We start from the raw sequence: 21,395 nt of genomic DNA, 5'->3' as shown, positions 1-21,395 counted from the left end.
ATCAATTCCTACTTGCCCTTGCTGTATTCAGAGTTGAGCCCAATTTCTCTCCCCCATTGCAAGACCCCATTCAGTGATCCCTATACCTCTTATGATGGTTCTGAATAAAATGTTCTTTACCATGTTTTTTTTTTTTTTTTTTTTTGAGACAAAGTCACGCTCTGTTGCCCGGGCTAGAGTGCCGTGGTGTCAGCCTAGCTCACAGCAACCTCAAACTCCTGGACACAAGCAATCCTACTGCCTCAGCCTCCCGAGTAGCTGGGACTACAGGCATGTGCCACCATGCCCAGCTAATTTTTTCTATATATATATATATTTTTAGCTGTCCATATAATTTCTTTCTATTTTTAGTAGAGATGGGGTCTTGCTCTTGCTCAGGCTGGTCTTGAACTCCTGACCTCGAGCGATCCTCCCGCCTCGGCCTCTCAGAGTGCTAGGATTATAGGCGTGAGCCACCGTGCCCGGACCTTTACCATGTTTTAACAAGTATCATTGAATAATGTTTCTTTAACACACTTCAGTGGTATTTTTGCCAAAAATGTATAACTTGGATCTAACTGCAAGGAAACATTCCACAAACCCAAATTGAAAAACTTTCTGCAAAATAACTAGCTTTGTACTCTTCAAAAATGTCAAAGTCTAGCCTGGGCAACACAGCGAGACACCCCTCCCCCATCAAAATAAAAATATTAGCCAGGCGGGGCGGGGAAGCGGTGTTGCTTCAGTCCAGGAGTTGGAGCTGCAGTGAGCTGTGATCACCCGACTGCGCTCCAGTCTGGGCAACCGAGCAAGACCTTGACTCACAAAGAAAAGAAAGGATTCCAGTCAGATCTTCATCATTTCCCACCTAAAGTACTACAATAGCTTCCTAACCAGTGGTTCTTCCTCAGCTGTGCCCAACACTCCCCTCCCAACCCCCACCATCCATTCTCTATAAAAGCTGCTCAGAATATTTTGAAAAATAAAAATATGATCAAGTCCCTTATTTCTCAAAAGTCTTCACTGGCTCCCTATTAGCTTATAAGATAATGCCTAAGCTTAGCATGTGCATAGATGGGATCTATTCTCTAATATTCCCTAATTACCCCTGCAGTTTCATCTTTGGTCCTCTTTCCTTTCACTGTAGGATCCACATCTTACTGTTCACTTTTCTATTTTTCCCCATAGTAAACTTTTTTTTTTTTTTTTTGAGACAGAGTCTCACTTTGTTGCCCGGGCTAGAGTGAGTGCCATGGCGTCAGCCTAGCTCACAGCAACCTCAAACTCCTGGGCTCAAGCGATCCTCCTGTCTCAGCCTCCCAAGTAGCTGGGACTACAGGCATGCGCCACCATGCCCGGCTAATTTTTTCTATATAGATTTTAGTTGTCCATATAATTTCTTTCTATTTTTAGTAGAGACGGGGTCTCGCTCAGGCTGGTCTCGAACTCCTGACCTTGAGCGATCCACCCGCCTCGGCCTCCCAGAGTGCTAGGATTACAGGCGTGAGCCACCGCGCCCGGCCACTCCATAGTAAACTTTTTGAGAGCAGACATTTTTTTCAAATCAAATTCCTATGGCTAGTAAGGTGCTTGGCATATAAGTACATCAAATAAATAAAAACTCAAAAGAGTAGTCATTAGCACTTAATTTTAATTAAAATTAACAGTTCAGATGAAGAACAGGACTAGAATAGTGTTTATTAAACTTCTGAGAAATCACATTTATATAAAAGAAATGAAACAGGCCAGCAGAAGTCCAAAAAAGATGCAGCTTACATTATTGCACTTGGATGAAATATGCTACGTAGGGTAGCATAATGCTCAGGCCAGGCTAGGAGGAGGAAGAGACAGAGGAAGACCTCCAGGTAGTATTTCTTCTGGATTCCAAACTCTCCAGTGGCCTCAGACATACTTAGTATATTGGATACAATCGACAAGTTCTTCACAAAAATGACAGCAGTGTCTTCAACACATTTTAATTGCACTCATACTCTGTTCCAATCATGTGCAAGTTGAATGTACAGTTCTACCTCACGTAATGGGACATCTGTAACACTGAAATATCCCAGGGCCCAAGGTCATGGACAAGAGGGCAAGGGAGTGAGTTTCTATTTTACACATATTATAGGGAACAAAACTGTGACTATCATTTACCCTTTTGAGCACTCTTGATTTTGGTCATTTATATCAGAACATGAGAAAAAGTGACAGTGAATATGAATAAGTATTAATGTAATTCCTAGGCTATTACTAGAAAATAAAATAAAATTTAAAACAAGTCCCCTGCCACATTCATGAAGGTGGCAATAACTGTATGTATAAGAGAAAGGCTATAAACTTATAGAAAAGATAAACTCTGGCTTCTAAACAAATTACAAAATTGATTTCACCTTTACCCTTGAGTGTTATACAGAAAAATGTAAACCTGTGGACCTAGTTTCCAAAAACTAGGTCTTAAGCCCACGTATGACCTTAAAGTTTGGCCTGAGCTAGTTTTATCTTCAAGTTTTCTCCAAGTTTGTCCATGAATTCAAATGTATTCAAGTAGTCAGAACGTTGCACGCTAAGAAGGGAGGAAAAAAAAGAAGAAAATTTAGTTTGTCTCTGATATGGTAGCAGGTAGGAGAAGTCCTAGAAATGCTACTTAAATTCTATTTATTTCTGGAAGAAAATCCATTAATATTAAAAAGCTGGCCGGGCGCGGTGGCTCACGCCTGTAATCCTAGCACTCTGGGAGGCCGAGGCGGGTGGATTGCTTGAGGTCAGGAGTTCGAGACCAGCCTGAGCAAGAGCGAGACCCCGTCTCTACTAAAAATAGAAAGACATTATACAGACAACTAAAAATCTATATAGAAAAAATTAGCCGGGCATGGTGGCGCATGCCTGTAGTCCCAGCTGCTCGGGAGGCTGAGGCAGTAGGATCGCTTAAGCCGAGGAGTCTGAGGTTGCTGTGAGCTAAGCTGATGCCACGGCACTCACTCTAGCCTGGGCAACAAAGTGAGACTCTGTCTCAACAAAAAAAAAAAAAAAAAAAAGCTATGAATCTACAATGACTGTGCTCAAGGCTCATGGGGCTGACACAGGCTCGGGACTCGAGCTCTCTCAGCAGCCCGAGGTGGAGGCTTATCAACACCCACATTCAGTTGGTTTCTTGCCACGCAGCTTTGAGGGTGAAACTATCACAGAGCTTCAGTTCAGACTAATGCAGATGAGTCCAAAATTATCCCACTTCCTCTTCCTCATTCTTAAAGATAACAAAACTCATTCAGGGTACAGCCAAACCTTTACCCACCTTCCCACAAACTGTTTCCTGTCCTTACAAAAAGTTTTAATGCTCTTACTTCTATCAGTGCTCTATGTCAGGACAACAAGACAATGAACTGGCTAACATATTCCCACTGATAAATGCCTATCAAATAGGCTACAAAGGTATTATACTGATAAGAACATTTCAAACATTGTATTCTTGCTGGAAATTTAAAAAACATGTAGTGATTGAGTATATCCCCATCACTGGGCTGTACTGACCCTAACTGAGACTTCTGGGGAAACACTGGTTGGGACATGATATTAGTGTCAAATTTTAGTAGTGTTTCTTGAGGTGGGTGGTAGTAATTAACTCTGACTTTGAGGGCGGAGTCTCTGATTAGCAGCTAATCCAACTGGAGTACTGGCTACCACGTTCTCGGAAAAACCCTGGGCAACACATGGGCCCTCAAATATTTGATTGCTGGTTACAGATACTTAAGGAAGGAACTATGATAAACTGGACATCTTATACTTGTGCTGCTTACTTTTCTCATCTGAAAGTTAAAGAAAATAAAGGAGTCGAATAAAATAGCCTCTGAGGTCCCTTTATTTCTAATTGTCTATAATTTTCTTCTTAAAATTAAATAGAACCTTATCATTCAATGATTGTCAACTACATCAGAGGTCAGCAAACCACAGCCTGGTGATGGACCAAATCTAGCCTGCAACCTGGTTTTGAATGTAAAATTTGACGGGGATGCTGCCATATCCTTTCCTTTCTGGATTAGTCTATGACTACTTTCCTGCTACAAAGGCAGAGGCAAAGTCGAATAGTTGTATAGTTGCAAAAAGACTGTATATCCCACAAAACCTAAAATGTTCACAATTTTACAGATAATGTCTGCTGACCCTTGAACTAGATGATGAATAACAATTCATATAATTCCAAAAAGCACTGATGGTTTGAGCCATAAGTGGTAATTTGACCACAGAGTTTGGGCATCTTATACTTACTTAGGTAAACCTTTAATGCAAATAGCCAAGTCCTTGGTCATGAAGCCAGCCTCAATGGTCTCGATACAGACTTCTTCCAAGGCCTTTGCAAAGAAGCCAAGCTCTTTATTGTTATCAAGCTTTGCTCTGTGGGCCAACCCTCTGCTCCAGGCAAAAATGGAAGCTGAAAGAGGAAAACAACAACAACACTCCAATCATCCCAGTTATAGGATTCCCAAATGTGTCACAATACCCCAAAACAAAATAGCTTTTGTTTAGGTGATAGACTTCATTAGATGTTATCCATATGGGCTAGAAGTTTTAGGAGAGTCAGAAATATTTTTTACCAAATAGAAACTTTAAAAGAAAGTGTATTTTTACAGTGTAGTGCTAGTGCTTGCATTTACTAATTTGAGAGAGGTCACAATCTCTTCTATCTCTTGTCTATATTGGTCTTCTCTTTCCAGGCTGTAATCTGTTTTTAAAGTGCTGTCCTTGAAACCTTGTTGGAAGGATCTACCCAAGTAGCTTTTAGATTTGTAGCCTTATGTGGCATTTCACTGCACCAGAGGTAAAGGAAAAGGCTTGTTAATAACATTCTTCTTTGTAACCTATGTTCTCCTACAAAATAGAAACACACATATATTGTGTATTTTAAGAAGCACATTAAAATAGCTCTTATCAGAACAAATCAGCTATTTGGTGATGACTTAGCACACAAAACACTGAGTCCCTTTGGAGAGCACTCTCTGACTGGAAACCAATGTAGAAGTAAACACCATCTTACCAATGGGATTGGTGGACGTCTCCTGTCCTTTCTGGTACATGCGGTAGTGACGGGTTACGGTCCCGTGGGCAGCCTCTGCTTCTACTGTTTTGCCATCTGGACAAATCAGCACACTGGTCATCATGCCAAGAGAGCCATAACCTATGGATGGCAGAGCATGAAGCATTGGGTTCAACTATATGAAGTGCACTCGGTCTCTCAGAGACGAGAGCAAATGATTCAATATTGACAGGTCTTGGAAAACAAAGTACATGGAGCACATGGAGTCATCAATAATTCTTCTGCCGCTGGGTGCGGTGGCTCTTGACTGTAATCCTAGCACTCTGGGAGGCTGAGGCGGAAGGATCGCTTGAGGTCAGGAGTTCGAGACCAGGCTGAGCAAGAGCGAGACCCTGTCTCTACTAAAAATAGAAAAATTAGCTGGGTGTGGTGGCGCATGCCTGTAGTCCCAGCTACTTGGGAGGCTGCGGCAGAAGGATTGCTTGAGCCCAGGAATTTGAGGTTGCTGTGAGCTAGGCTGACACCACGGCACTCTAGTCCAGGTGACAAAGCGAGACTCTGTCTCAAAAAAGAAAAACAAAAAATTCTTCTGATGTTCAGAAAGCAGAGTCCCTGCCCCAGATGTCAGAGTCAAAGGACCTGGAAAAGCTGTACTTTCTCCTCACTTCTCTCAGGGACACCTGCTCTGTGACGGAGGGCTCAGGGGCTTGACTGCATGCATTTCACCCTAGTGCTGTGACTTCATAGCTACTGTGCTCAGTTTTCTTACCTATGAAATGAGAATAATAAAAGCACCTGCTTCACTGAGTTGTTAAAGGATTAGATGAATATATATGTTCATAAATATACATGAAAAGTATATTCATATTCCTTAAATAGTACTGGCCACATAAAAAGAGCTCAGTATATTATTGTTATTCTTATATGAAGATGCTCTGCTATTCTGGGGAAATAAAGATGAATGAGAGCTGTCTCCTGCCCTCAAGCTGCCAATATACTTGCTGGGACTGGGAAGAAAGGCAGTTAAGGCTGGGCACAGTGGCTCACGCCTATAATCCTAGTACTTTGGGAGGCTGAGGCAGGAGGATCGCTTGAAGCTAGCAGTTCAAGACCAGCCTGGGCAACACAGTGAGACCGTACCTCTACAAAAAAATAAAAATTAGCCAGGCATGGTGGCATGCACCTGTAGTCCCAGCTATTTGGGGGCTGAGGCAGGAGGATTGCTTGAGTCCAGCAGTTTGACATGGCAGTGGGCTATGATGACGCCACTGCATTCTAGTCCAGGCGACAGGATGAGACCCTGTCTTGACAACAAACAAACAAACAAACAAACAAAAAAACACCCCCCAAAACAGTATGGGTGGGTTGGATTCAAGAACATCCCACTGGCCTTTCTTTGTCTCTTTAAGACCCTCGACAAAACAATCCTCTTCTGTGGTTTCCTGTTCGGAGAACCACATTGTAAGTCCATACAACTAATTTTTCTTCTTTCATTTGCTCTTTCACACTTGAATTTATAGAACCCTTTTCTCAATTTTGCTACCTCCCAAGAGCACCTGAGAAGTTACTAACATAAATTTACAATAGGCTGCTACCTTTTTTATTTTTATTTTTTGTCTAAGACTAAGTAGATTAACTGTGATTTTTTTTTTTCAGTCTCTTTGAGTACAATTAGCACAAATTTCTGTGTGGCATTAGTAATTCCTTCCATAGCACTGTGTTGGTCTGAGGCTTTGTAGATACTCAAATATTTATTGACTAGATAAACTCAGGGCCATACGCATGCTGAGTTTGTCTATTAATGTCAGGAGACATGGGCTGGTACCATTATCAAAACTGGGGATATAATTAAAATGGTGAAAGTCCAAACTAGTTCATGTCTCTAGAGAAGAATGAATGGAAGGACAGCTCTGCTCTTTGATAATCTCTTTAGTTGCCTTGAGGTCACATTATCTACAGGTTCTGCATGGACAGAGAGCCTTGGTTCAAGGTCTCTTGTCGGTGTACTATTGCACGCTGTGCTTTAGAAATCTTATTTCCATTCCTCCATGTGGGGCTCTTAGAAAGAAAAAAAAAAAAAAAAACAACAAAAATAAGAAATAAATTTAATAAAAAAAAAAAAGAAATCTTATTTCCAAGACCTTTGAACCTCCATAACTTGACATTTACATTTGAAATATTTCTCTAAATACTCTCTTCTTGTTGCCATGAGGATATTTAAAAATAATGGAATGGCTTGGGTCCCTTTCCCAGAACTCTGATTTCAAGGAATAGTTTTCCTTACCCACCATGGAGTTATCACAAAGCATAACTCCTTCCTCTGCTGTATTTAGTACAAATGATTGTGAGGACTTAGAGAAATAGAAGGCAGGAAAAAAGAGTTGTGTAACTCATTTATCTGACATAAAAGTTACCTTTCACACTGATGAGACACTTAACATTTGTAAGAGAAAGAAAAAAGTACTTCCTGGGGAAAAGCAAACATAATTAAAGTTAACACAAACATTCATCTGGGGAGATTCAAGTTTACACAGCTAGCCTGGGTAACTGAAATTGAGAAGACTTGGCACTGAGGAAATCAGGGAAAGGAGAGCTTCTGTTGATTTGGTCCCTACTTCAGGCCTGAACCCCCTGGTTCCTAGAATTTCTGTGAACAGCCCTGGGCTTCTTTGCTCAACTTCTTCATCTTTAAAGCTAAGCAGTAAACACATTTGTTTTATATAGTACCAAAACAGCCTTCAAGGCTGGCAGGGAGGCATGACTAGGGCCTGTTGCCAGATGAATGTACTCTTGGAGACCCCCACTCCCCTTGGTTATTAGATAACCCAGGCCTCTCACTTAACCCCTCCTTGCCAGAGTGCCCTGGCTTTTTACATTATCACCAGAAGGAAAATGAGGGTAAAGAAAGGGAGCAATTTTCAGATCAGATAGGCTGGAGCCAGGAGTGTCAATCCACTTAGTTACTTTCCATGTGACCCTGAGTAAAGTTACTTGCCAGTCGAGATAAATTGCCTTATCTGTTAGATTAGATGATGGACCTTGACGCTTTGCAGTTTTAACATTGTATGATTTTACAACAAAGGGCTACAAAATCCCTCTTCCGAAATTGGCGAACTACAGTAGAATGACCCAACTGCTATAGGCCAAGGTCCACTTCCGCTTGGCCCTCTGGCTCCTTACCTTGGGCCACGGAGTCCGACTGCACATCACCGTCATAGTTTTTACAGGCCCAGATGAAGCCTCCCTCTGATTTCATAGCTTGGGCCACCATGTCATCAATGAGCCTATGCTCATACCAGATATTCTGGGCTTCAAATTGGGATTTGTACTGCCTAAGAAACAGTAGAGAAAAGAGAACAATAAAAAAGAAAATTGGTTGTTAGGGACATCATCTGCTTCTCTCAAAGGGGATGGAGGTGAGAGAAGGACATAGTATTTTTTAGTATTAATAGGAGCAGCACAAACTTGGGAATGTGACAGACACAGGCTCAAATCCCTGCCCAATTTCTAGCTGTGAAACTCCAATTTAGCCATCCATAAGCGTGATTTTTTACCCACCTTGCAGGGAAGGTATAAGGATTAATTGAGACACTAGAGTATCCCAACTACTACTTTACTTTTCACAGTTCTCAATATCCTACTGATCAGATTCTCGAGATTTGCTTATTTTAAGGGTATAATAAAGAAAAAAGAGACTATTCTACTGCTTGATATTATTCAGGAAACTAGATTTATTCAGGATAGTTTCTAGGCTTAGTATAGATGGGTAGCAGGAAGAGAAATCAAAATGCCTCAGGAAAGATTTCTCATCTAAGATCCTGAACACTTGCATCTAAAAGGAAGTTATGTCATCTTGAAAGTTAACATATACTCACCTCATGTGTTCTTGCATTCACAGTTGTTATAAACTTAGACTTAAGTTCAAATGACTGCACTAAAACAGAATTTTAAATTATAACAATCAGCTTCAGAAAGAATGGAAATGGGTCTGGCTCAGAAATTCACACACTTGAAAAATTAGAGCTTTCAATCACTACTAACAGGGCACTTTTATTCAAACATTAACCCTTATTTAAGAGCACATTTATTTTCTGAAAGCAAATCTCAGTTTTGCCCTTATCTTTATGGGATACTGATAATTTTCACTCGGTTTGTTCCACAATCAAAAGGATAGGCAGATGCAAATTCTATATGATAAATACCAGCTTACTTGAGAGAAAACAAAAAGGGGGACAAAAAAAAAAAAAGACTGTACTTACTTGTCATATATCTCCTGAAAGATGTCTTTAAAACGTCCATCATATTTCTTCAGAATAGTGTTTTTGGTGCTCAGATACAAAGGCCAACCCTTAGACAGAGCCATTTGGAAGGAACTATGTGCAAAATCTTCGATTGACTTATCTTGATTATACATACCCATGGCAACACCACCACCATCTGCGGAGGGGAAGCCAATGAGAGAAAAATGGAGAAAGGTAAATGGGCTGTAGTTGTAACAAGGCTAAAGTCACCCACCACAACCATAGGACCTAATTCTCAGCCTCCACGTATGAGACCAGACTTCAAAAGTCCAACGCAGGCCTCCAACCTGAGTATTCCATGGGTTGCCAAGGCACATAATGGAAGAAAATTAAGTTCTGGACAAGGACATTCTGACTTGTTTTGGAAGGGTAATACAAATGAGAAAACATATGGTCTTTGGGATCCTGAAGACACTGAAATACCAAAAACTACTGATGTGAACCAGAAATACACTCAACAAAGGATAAATAATTTTGAAACTTTCCTTAACAAACTTTAATAATTTCTGAACATGTATTTTGAACTTTAGGGGTACACTCAATCCTTAGTCATTGAGAAAAATTTGCATTTCAAATCCTGAATGAAAATTCTCACAATTTCCTAGACAATACAGAGAATTCCTACTATAATTGGCAGAAATAATAATGCTACGTGTATAATCAACGGAGTTTCACAACTCTTACTAAACTTTGTTATCACTAAAAGACAGAACCTGAAGCCATGCCAATGCCCTGGGTAAACTTGGGCTCAGAATGTGAAAGGTGCTGAAACCCGTAGAACTAGATTCTATTAAAATGACATGATTTGGAGGTGGCCAGGAAAACACAAGCTAGGGAGGTGCTGGGCTTTTCTTGTGTGTGAGTGCTTTCAACAACTTCAACAGTGGAGAAAAAGGGACCATTGGTCCTTTCAGCAACTTTTGGGTGGGATTTGCCACAATGTACCTTTGATGCAGCAGTATGGCCGGGGAAGAAAAGGAAGGTAGTAAACATTCCACTTCCATGGGATAAATAACCAGAAGGACAAGAAGAAAATTTCAGCATATAGATAATGCAACCATTTCCAAATACAAACTGTACCAGAGCAAAGGGCAGGATTATATGACAGGTGATTTGGGGACTATTAACCTTTAATTTATACAATTCATGCACAACAGACTCCTGCCAACCTTCCCTCTGTGTTTTAAGATGATTGCATAATTATCTCCTTGTCTTTGCCCGTATGCATTCCCAATTAAGTGGCTAACTCCTTTGTGCCTTTATCCATGCCACAAGAAGGCATGGGAGCCAATTACTTTTTTATGTTAGAAGTAGAGTTCTGCAGAAATGCTATTGATTCAGGTTGTATTTTTAGGCAGTCACACAACTAATTTAAAAAAATAATAATGTTATCTAAATAATTTGTTTAAAAAAATGTAGCTTATAATGAACTCACACATACCTTCAAAGTTATGTACCAAGTATGTCACCTTTTGGGTTCCATCACTTGGTGTGTAGGTTATCTCTACTTTTCCAGGCCCCGGAACAACAAAATCGGTTGCTCTGTACTGTGTAGGAGGGAAAAGGTAGAAAAAAAGAAAATTACTGTAACAGGAATTATAAGGAAAATAATCATACAATGTAGAGCTAGAAGACACTAAGACAAACAGGGCAGTGTGGCTCAACCTTCTTTTTATTAAGAGATGGGGATGAAGAGGTCCTGAGAGTTCCCCCAAATCAATAAATATTAGGTGCCTACCATGTACAGGGCAGTCTTCTGAGTGGACAGAGATACCATAAGGTACTTTCCCTTAGAAAGTTTATAACTTGATAAGGACAAATATAAGTGAGAAGCAATATAAGAGCTTTTAAATGTCAAAAGAAGGCACAGACAAAAAAATGCTATAGGATGCCAGAGGAATAGAGACGACCACGGCCTGGAGGTCAGGGAAGTCTTTCTAGAGGGAGATGATGATAATGCTAGTTGTAGTACTGAAGATGATGATGAAAGAATCAATGCTTTGTCCTTACTATACGCTAGATGCTTTAAGTGCTCAACCTGTATCATCTCATTTGATTCTTATACCAATCTTACAAGGAAGGAACTGTGATGTAGTGGAAATAATGCATCCAGGGTCAAAAGACCTGGGATCAGGTCCTTACTTAGAATGTCAGGGCTCAGTGTCTCCACGGTATCATTGTTACTAATACCAGGCCCAGGATTTATGCATATGAAGCAGTTACTCTAAAAGCAGTGGTAATAGGATGATGATCCTTAGAAATGGGATGTTCAAGTTCAGCCACCTCCCTTATGGGCCTGAGCAACTCTAGTAGAAAAATGTGCCTGGCACACAATAGGTACCCAGCAGTCTTTGCTGCATTGTACCTTCTTCAGTGATTTGGATCAGAATGCTTGCAGAGTCAGGTAGCAGCCACATGTAATTGTTTAGATTAACCCTATTAACAGTAGGTAAAAGAACAGTCAGATAACAGTAAAGATTAAATATCTAAGATGAGTACGGTGGCCACGTCTATAATCTTAGCACTCTGGGAGGCCCAGGTGAAAGGATCGCTTAAGGTCAGTTCAAGACCAGCCTAAGCAAAAGCAAGACTCCTTCCCTAACAAAAATAGAAAAATTAGACAGGCTCAGTGGCATGTGCCTATAGTCCCAGCTACCAGGGAGGCTGAGGCAGGAGGATCGCTTACGCCCAGGAGTTTGAAGTTGCAGTGAGCTATGATGCATTCTGACCTGGGGTGACCAAGTGAGACTCTATCTCGAAACAAAACAAAACAACAAAAAATCTATATAAAATCTATATAAACATTTTCACTGTGGGTGTAATTTATTTTCATTTGTCAAAAGGAGAAACTGAGGCACCAAAGCACCATAAATGCTTTATATAGGTCTATGCACATTTAAATAAATAGCCAGTGAATCAACCTGACGTTTGGAATTTTTAATCTGGACATTAGTAAACAGAATGGCCATTCTTTCAAATTACTGATGCTAAAATAATAAAAAACTAAAAAGGACCAAAAAAAAAAAAAAACAAAAAAACATGTGATATGAACTGGTAAGAATCTAGGGTGATGTTCCCAGGATTAGTGAGTTTGCACCACTGCCACCTACGTAGATTCCCTTGCCTGGGCTTCTGGGAGGTTTCTGTGAAGGGACTGGCTGAGAAGAAGGGATAGTTTTAGCCACAGGGTGGAACAGAGTTAACTGACCCCTCAAGGACTGAACCACCGACCCTAACCACACTGTTTTCAAGGATAGCTACCTCGAAGCTTCTGGATTCAGCATCTAGAAATTCCTGTTTTTAAGGTTCTTTTAAGACATAAGCTACTTTCTATGAAAGTCTGAAGCCTCAGTTTCAACACAGAATTTGCATGTTTTTTAGTTGGCAGTTTTTCTGCTTAATTTGGCAATGAGCCTACTGGTACAAAACTACAGAAACGATACTTTCTTTCCAGGCAGGAAGGAATGCTTTCATGAGACCACTTTCAACAGCTGGGTCAGTTTTTTCTTTTATGCATGAAGTGATCACATGTAATATAATCTTGGATGGTTATCAACTTTGCACATTAGAATCACCTAGGGAGCTTTAAAATGCCTGAACCCCACAGAATTCAGATTTCAACTTGTATAGGGTGAGACTCAGGCACTGAAATTAAAACAAAGAAACAAAAAAAGCAAAGCAAACCAAAACCAAACCAAGGAAAACCACCAAAAAACTCATAAAGGTATCCTATTATGCAGTCAGAGTTGAAAACCACTGATCTGGCTGGACCATATGAAATTACTAACATAAAAATGGCAGTATCATATGGTATAACTTAATAAAAGGACAAATCATATGTGTTGAGATGGGTACCTATCTGTAAAGTTTACCTGTATCTACCTCTATTTAAATGCATGTAAATATATAGTTATGCATATACATATATACATTTCTCAATTTTGCACCTGGCTTAATGGGCATAGACACCAAAAGATGGGAATAAAACGCATGTAAAAAGGAACATCTGGGTCATGAAAATATAATATGGAAAATCGAATTATGCCAAAATGACTTACTTGGTCCCCATAAGCATGACGACCTATGATGATGGGTTTCACCCATCCACTCACAAGCCGGGGGATATTTTTGCAGATAATAGCTTCCCTGAAGACAGTGCCACCCAGAATATTTCGGATGGTGCCGTTCGGTGACTTCCACATTTGTTTCAACTTGAATTCCTCAACCCTCTTCTCATCGGGGGTGATAGTAGCACACTTGACGCCCACATTGTATTTCTTTATGGCCTCTGCAGCATCCTTTGTGACTTGGTCTTGGGTGGCATCACGATTCTCTATGCCTAAGTCATAGCTTGGGAGGGAAAAATTAGAAGTGTAATTTTTCAGAGAAACCAACAGATTATAACCTATGACCACAGTGATGGCGTGCAGAGCTTGCCATGCAGATGGTGAAAGCTCCAAATACCCCTAAATCTGCTAAGTTTTAGCATTAGTGCACCCTACACTCAGAAGATGGCTGTCAAAGAAAAAAGGAACTAAGATAGGCTGGACTTCTGGGCCACGCCTTCCTGTGTTGTAGTGGGAAGCTATCAGCAAACTGAATGATACCAACTCAGCCCATTGGCAATGACTGCACAAGGGCGATCCTTGGGCCTGGTTTCCCTCCCTATAATTAGCATACAAATGTAAGCCTAACCACCATCTTTTTTCCCTTAGTAAATATTGTGCTTTAAAAATAAAGGGGGGGTGGTTTTCAAGGATTTTTTTTGTATTTTGGCATTAAAGTGGTAAGAAAAATAGATGTAACAGTCAAGGCCAAAAATGCTAATGATCCAGTTAGTCATAAAATGAACCTTTCCCTAATTCTCAGGCAAGTCTCTTTGTTCTGGAAACAAGCCTGCATTTCATAGGATAAGTAATGGAATCCGTCAAAGGTTTTGTATATACCAGAGAGTTATAGCTTAATACACATCAACACTCAGATTGCAGGTCATTCAGAGCTGAAAGAAAGCTGTTTGTCCATGGAGCACAGAAAATGACTGAAAAGCTGTATTCGAAGTATGTGATTGTTGAAAGTAGGAAAACAAAATAATGTAACAATTTATTTTATTCTCCAAGGCTCTAAAGAAAAGTTTTTTAGCTCTCAAAACCTGCTAAACCATTAAGGCTCTAGATTTCTCCTTTGAGTTCTCATTATCTTCCTTTCTTTAGATATCCCACCCAACTTATGATGCAAACACAGAGATAGCAATCTTGACATAGTTCTAAATAAAAATAATTTTCAACTACTTTGACTTTGGATAATTCATATAAATCTAACAAAGCCATGTACTCTTTTATTGCTTGCACAGGATATGCTGAGTATCTACAAATGTCAAATCCAAACTCTAACAAGTATGGTCAGCAGTCTTCATGTTCTTGGGAGTCATTTCTCATCAGAAGAACTACCAGCAAATATAGTAGATTTTTTTTGCTTTTCTTAACATTTCTAAGAGAAAAGAAAGAATAAATTGCCTGGACCACCATCTAACCCACACAAAACAAAACAAAACAAACCACTCCACTCCCCTCAAAAAGAACTGGTCAGTAATGATAGTAGCAATTTTGGAACAACTTAAAACTTGTTTGAACCTCCAAAAATTCTTCAGTCTGTAGCCATTGACTCTTCCTCCTAGGCATAATGACACCCCCTTAAAACTCCTTATGCTTTTTCATAAATTACAAATTCTTTGCCTAGGCCGACGTCCATAAAAGTTTTCCCAATAGCCCATCAACACATGAGTGGATTAATAAAAAGTGGTATATGTATAACATGGAATACTACTCAACCATAAAAAACAGTGGTGAACTAGCGCCTCTTGCATTATCTTGGTTGGAGCTAGAGCCCATTCTTCTAAGTGAAGTATCACAAGAATGGAAAAATAAGCACCACATGTAGCACCACATGTACTCATCATCGGATTGGTACAAACTGATCAACACTTAGGTGCACACATAGAAGTAATATTGACCGGGTGCTGGGCAGGTGGGAGGGGGATGGAGGGGATGGGTAAATTCATAATTAATGGGTGCGGAGCGTATTGTCTGGCACTGTCTGGGGGATGGGCACACTTGTAGCTCTGGCTTGGGCGATATAAAGGCAATATAAGTAACCAAAATGTTTGTACCTCCATAATACTCTGAAATTTTAAAAAATAAAATAAATAAATTTTAAAAAAATGAAACTCCTTATGCTTCCAGGCTAAGAAGTTTCAAAGCACCCACATCCCAGCCATTATACAGGCAAGAAGTCTGCAAATTTATCTATTGTTATATAAAGTTCTGAAACAGGAGAGAGTTCCTAAAATGCTTCTTTAACCCAGTTGGAAGGTATTTTTATGCTTCATTTTCTATATTTGGTTGACCTCTTCAAGTATTTACACCTTATCATGGTTGCAATATAGACATTATTATTAGCAGCTTAGATTTAGAACAATTAAAAAGGATGTTTAACGACACCATGTGAATTAAATGTCTACACCCAAGCAAAATAATAGGTCCTTAGGACACATTCTGATGAGTAATTCTGGGTTGAGGCAAACACACTTACAGCTGCCAATAGTTTGGCTGAAATGTGTTGCTCAACATGTTACCAATGCCAGTCTTCAGCCACTTTACCCTATTAAAAATTCTGTCTCTATCTAGTTTAAATGTACAAAGAGCAGCAGGAGCAAGCTTATGAAAAACACAGGGGGAAAAAAAAGAAAATTATACATACTTTCACATCTGCCCCCAAACACTTTAAATACAGGGCAAGGGGACACCAATGATTTAAGGGAACTTCTACAGAAAGGTAGAGGTTCCATTAAGAAACTTCAATGGTTTTTTCTGTGCTACAATTCTATAAAAAGGGCCAAAGGCAAGGAAAAAGGGTCCATTGACTAAGTAAATAGAGGGACAGAAAATTGAGCTTTAGTGGCTCATGCCTGTAATCCCAGCACTTTGGGAGGTTGAGGTGGGAGGATTGTTTGTGGCAAGGAGTTTCAGACCAGCCTGGGCAACATAATGAGACCCTGTCTCTACAAAAAATTAAAAAAATTAGCTGGGTGTGGTGGTATGCTCCTCTAGCCCTAGCTACTTGGGAGGCTGAGGCAGGAAGATCACTTAGTCCAGGAGCTGGATGTTACAGTGAGCTATGATTGTACCACTGTACTTTAGCCTAGGTGACAAAGCAAGATCCACTTGCTAAAAAAAGAAAAAAAGAAAAATTTGAACTTGAAAGGACAAAATTGTATTAACTACATTTAGTTTATTTATTGTTTCTTATATCCGCTCTTATTTTTCCTTTCACAAATAATCCATTGTGCTATTCCTGGCCACTGCTTTATTACAAATAAAACCATCACAGCAAACAGAGGGTTAGAAGGACCTGAAAATCACTTTGTTCCCCTTATAATTTCTGACTTCTAAATAATGATAAATCCAGTTTTTCTAACTATATGTTAAAATTAAAATAGGAAATTCATCTGAATGTATTTCGGCTTACAAAAAACTTCATCCACAAAATACAGATACATTTATGTAAAAAAAGGCTAACTGTACCTAGAAATAATTTAGATTACACTTTTTTTTTTTTTTTAATCTTTTTTCCCTTTTTATTAGAGATGCAATTTGGCTTTGTGGCTATATTGCCCAGGCTGGACTTGAACTCTTGGTCTCAAGGGAGCTTCTCACTTTTATTTCTTGAGTAGCTAGGACTATAGGTGTGCACCACTGCTGTAGCCAGATTAGGCTTTTTGAGTTTGCTACATGGAGGGGTAATTCATTTACCTATGCAGATCCAATTCCACATAGGGAAAAATGAGTTTTTCTTTAATCAATTCCCAAATGATTCGTGTCATTTCATCTCCTTGCATCTCTACCACGGAACCACCACTGATTTTTTTGGACATTTTGACTTCAATAAACCTAAGAAGAAAAAAAGATAAAATATACACTTTGTCATTTATTTCATTATAAAGTGGAGGCAAAACATAAACAATTTGGTGACTACAAAAGAATAATTCATAATAGCATAATTGCATAAGAAGCTAGTTTAACAATTACATTTACCATTAGAATTGAGCACTTTCCCTGTATAAAGCATTGTGTTATATGTTTCATATGTGGTTCCTGAGTCAGCTCTCATAACAATCCTATAAAATGGAAATCATTTCCCCATTTTACTTTGTTAAAAAAAAAAAAAAAAAAAAAGCTTTCCCATGGCCTGCACCTAGCTGCAGCCTGAGGGAGCCTGACCCTGTAACGGGTCCTTAATAACGCAATCATCATTCTCGACTACTGACTTGTCTTATGAAATGAGATTACTTCCACACTATCATATTAATTTGAACACTTCTATTCAACTCCTCATTTTACTAGGCCCTCAAGATGACCAGAGTGATGAATGCTAGTATTTTCCCTCTTTTAAGAGGCTATTTTCATTAAAATAACTATCCTTGGAGATTCAGTTGGTTCTTGTGACTCATATTCAAGGAAACTTTAAAGTCTAAAAGTGAAAGATGAAGAATTCCTGGTGGAACTATGTTTTCCTAGTGATAATACAGACACTGGAGACATGGAGCTAAAGTACTTTCTCAATTAGAGAAATCTATATAGAGAGGGCTGCTGCTCAGGATCCAAGCATGTCCCTGCCATATTCTTTGGTATCCCAACTCCTGGACTGTTTCTCTGGCTGTTCATGGGCAAGGTTAAGCTGCTAGTGGGTGGGCTATGGAAGTGGCATTGTTCTGCGAAGAGACATCACTTTAAGGAAATGGGGTGTGACGGTAACAAATACCAATCAGTCAGATTTCCAGAAAGGTTAAGAGTGGATCTTTGGGAGAAGTGAAACTGTGAGGCTTCAAAGAAGGCCATGTTCTGTGCTTGTTCCCCAGAGACAGAGAGAGCCCTGAGCAAGCTAAAAGTATCTGTTCCTTCTCATGGTGCTCTAACAGAATCTTTTTTTTTTTTTTCCAGCAACACAACTGCAAATTGCTTTTATGCACTTAAATTATAGCTGGGGACCAGAAAATCAGGAGAACTGACTCTAAAAAAATATTAGGTAAGAGGCCTAAACAGTCTCTCTTGGAAAGCTGAGCTATAGTAAGTTGGCCTTTAAATAAAAAAATGTAATGATTAGTAGACAATAAGCCTCAGTTTCTTCTGACAAGCTAGGATAGATTTCCAACCCCCAGGCCCATTTTCACTTCCCAAATTTGCAATTCTAGAATCCTGTTTACTAGAGTTTAAGAGATTCCCTAGACCATTACTGGGACACCTTTTCAAACTTATCTAAAAGGAAAGAAATGAACAGACAGATATGGATGCCCATTACTTCCCAACTGCAATTTCAAGAATAACTTATAGTTTAAAGTATATGACTCAGTCATGCTTGATCCCACTGTCACACCTGTCCTTGTTTTAAAACACAGCAAAAAAACAGAGGTAGTGAACTTATCTTGGCCTCAATACTACATTTCCATGTCCATATTCCTATAGAGTATCATGAAACACTAATGACCTGGATATTTTTCACTGATGGCAAATACAGTTAATAGAAGGTCATATTCTGTACTTAAAATGTCAAGACTTTCCAGGTCTAGTTTTTATAAAAAATTAAATAAATGTCAAGATTGAGTGACTATTTTTTTAGTTCACTATTTCCTTCTCAGTTAAAGCAAACATATTCTCTGCAATAATCTTTCTAAATCTTGTAATGCATACCTGAAATATTAAGTTTTCCTCACAATACTTAGCCACGAAATTTTTACCATCTTTTAACTAAAAAAGCGAAGCTTTATCTTTACTACGATGTAAGGCGTCATTACATTTCTTCTGGATTTGATTCCCATGGGATGGGTTTTAGGCCCCACTGGATTGCCTTCTCTATCCTTGCCCTTGAGATTTTGTCTCCACCTCAACCCCAACTTTCGAAGAATGGCCTGTTCCAAGCCCAACAATCATCAGTTCATTTAGTCTGAAAGCAGCTCAATCCAATCTCCTGACATACGTGTGCAATTCCAGAAAACAAACTTGGAATAATAATAGTTTAATAAAAAAGAGCTGCTTACTCAATTTAATTTTATTTTCATCAACCTCAAGTTTTTAGCTGGAATGTTTTTTGATGAGTTCATGAACTGCAATAATTTCTGGGCAAAAATAGTCTCTTGCAGAGAGGAAACAAGGAAGCAGTTGTAGTTTATTATTGGAAATATTCCTGACTCACTCCCTTGTAGTGCCTAGGCCTGGCGACCAAGATCAATTCAATGCAGTACGGCCACATCAAAGCCAAGTGGACAGAACGTGGGAAATTGCTAATTCTCACCTTTGCAGTGAATCAGTTTCTAATCACTCCAAGTCCTCTCAGTCTTGCAGTCTCACCTGAATGCAGTTTATCTCCTAAAACAAAACATGGAACAGAAAGTCTTAAAGGAGGCTCGGTTTATCTGGTTTAAAGTACGGTGCTGAGTGTATCCAGAGGGGCAAAGGGCAGTTTCAGGTTCGCAGGCACCTTCCAAATAAAAGTCAAGGGAGCAGGAATATCTCCGTGTGTGCACACTCGAGGGCGTCCGAGGGCATGTCCCTGATTCGTAGTCTGTTAGCTGGTCTTGGGGTTTGCAAGTCCTCGAGTGACGAGTGACGTTGTGACCAGCAGGCTGTTGGCCTGTAGACGTCCTGTGCCCGTTGTGCGAGGGGGCTGCAACCTAAGCTGGCTCGATTCCTCCTTCCACGTCTCCAGGCCCGCCCCTTCCCTCCCTGGTGCCAGGACCTTTAAACCCTGCGGTGTCTCTGCCACCCCCTCGACCCCACCCCGCCCCCGGCGGCTTAGCGTACACTCCTCTGACCCGTGCCAGAGCTCGCACGCTCCCCGCCCCCTGGCGGACGCATTCATTCGGCCTCACTGCGGGTCCCCACCGCCTGAGTTCGCTGTACACGCCCAAGTCTTCATCTTACACCCTTCTTTGCATTCAGCTCCCAGCTGCCGCACGTTTTCTTCCTCTCACACTCACGACTCAGTCTTCTACGAGTCCTTGCAGCCTCCCACCGCTCGAGTTTCCTCCCTGAGTGCAGACCTGGTCTTCCACTTGTCACTGCACCCAACTTCCCCACAGCCCAGTTTCTCCCTCCCATGCCCCAAAGCGGGCCTTCTATACATCCCCGCATCCAGCACCCCTTTCCTCCTCGTTTCCTTTTCCCACGGCCAATACCTGCATTTGTTCCCTTCCTTGCACCCAGGCTTCGCCGCTAAGTTTCTCCCTCATACCCAAGATCTGAGCTTTCTTCCTCTTCCTCATTCCAGCCATCTGCAGAATTAGAGCCTCTCCCAGCAGCCAGGGACTGGGGCCGGGGCTGGGGCTGGGGCTGGGGCTGGGGTCGGGGCTGAGACCGTCCCTCGGAGCCCCAGGTTACCTGTCGGGGGAGGTACGATGGCGAGGAGCAGGGGGCGCCACAGCCACTCTCACGCCTAAACTCACACGCGCACAGACAGGCAGTCCTAACTGGGCCTCAAGCTGCTTTGGCTTCGGACACCGCCTCTGCAGAAATCCAGAACCAGAGGGGAGGGTCAGGGCTGCTCCTCTTCCCGGCTTTTGTCCCCTCCCAGGTACCGCCCCCTCAGCCCACCTCCCGGAGCCCCGCCCCCTCCGCGCCGCCAATGGCCGCGCGCCCTCTCCGCCGGGGTGGGCGGAGCCACAAGCCTCTTTCCCAGAGCCCCTGCGGGAAGAAGGGACTCTCGGGTCCTGGGATTCCGCCCTGACTCTTGGCAGCAGAGGAACGCATGTGCCACTTGCAGGCGGGGGTGTGGGGCGCACTGGGGCAGGCAGACGGTGGCAGCTCGGCGGTCCCCTACCTGGCGCGACTGGAACCTTTAGCAGAAGAAAGATTGCTCCGAGCGAGCGTGGGTTGCGTTGGGGGCGTCGGCGCGGCTACAAAGTAGAGGATGGAACAGTTGCAAAAGCAGGCATGCCATCGTAAATAATTCACGCCACCACCAATGACTAGGTCTTTAGGGTTTCTGTATCTATAATTCCAATTACTGCTACGTAGTATAAATAAACCACATTCGAC

General features: G+C 41.0%; 1 protein-coding gene across 3 annotated transcripts; it reads right to left on the bottom strand.

The window, feature by feature from the left end:
* Nucleotides 1-1,612: 1,612 nt before the first annotated feature.
* Nucleotides 1,613-20,871, bottom strand: IDH1 (isocitrate dehydrogenase (NADP(+)) 1). Of its 3 annotated transcripts, none has more exons than XM_069482875.1 (10): nt 20,739-20,871; nt 19,654-19,727; nt 17,118-17,255; nt 13,368-13,659; nt 10,751-10,856; nt 9,268-9,445; nt 8,189-8,340; nt 5,009-5,149; nt 4,243-4,405; nt 1,613-2,542 (listed from the first exon to the last, which is right to left on the bottom strand). In XM_069482875.1, exons 3-10 carry the CDS (start codon nt 17,237-17,239, stop codon nt 2,452-2,454), a joined length of 1,245 nt encoding a protein of 414 aa, XP_069338976.1. In that variant the 5' UTR covers nt 17,240-17,255; nt 19,654-19,727; nt 20,739-20,871; the 3' UTR covers nt 1,613-2,451. The 3 variants fall into 3 exon arrangements, with proteins under 3 accessions (XP_069338976.1, XP_069339160.1, XP_069339070.1); XM_069483059.1 differs by having other exon boundaries at nt 20,804-20,863; XM_069482969.1 differs by lacking the exon at nt 20,739-20,871 and adding an exon at nt 19,840-20,374.
* Nucleotides 20,872-21,395: the final 524 nt, after the last annotated feature.

Source organism: Eulemur rufifrons, chromosome 1 (genome assembly GCF_041146395.1).
Source record: "Eulemur rufifrons isolate Redbay chromosome 1, OSU_ERuf_1, whole genome shotgun sequence".
Lineage (NCBI taxonomy): Eukaryota > Metazoa > Chordata > Mammalia > Primates > Lemuridae > Eulemur > Eulemur rufifrons.
Note: the sequence above shows the minus strand (reverse complement) of the source record. Positions and strands in the feature narration are given on the sequence as shown.

What these genes read in the sequence shown, in the direction of transcription:
- IDH1 (XM_069482875.1), bottom strand. Translation starts at nt 17,239, where the DNA reads ATGTCCAAAAAAATCAGTGGTGGTTCCGTGGTAGAGATGCAAGGAGAT. An exon ending in GTCGGACTCCGTGGCCCAAG is followed by an intron (nt 5,150 to 8,188) that starts GTAAGGAGCCAG and finishes TGCCATCCATAG; the next exon opens with GTTATGGCTCTCTTGGCATG. An exon ending in GACGTCCACCAATCCCATTG is followed by an intron (nt 4,406 to 5,008) that starts GTAAGATGGTGT and finishes TTCCTCTTTCAG; the next exon opens with CTTCCATTTTTGCCTGGAGC.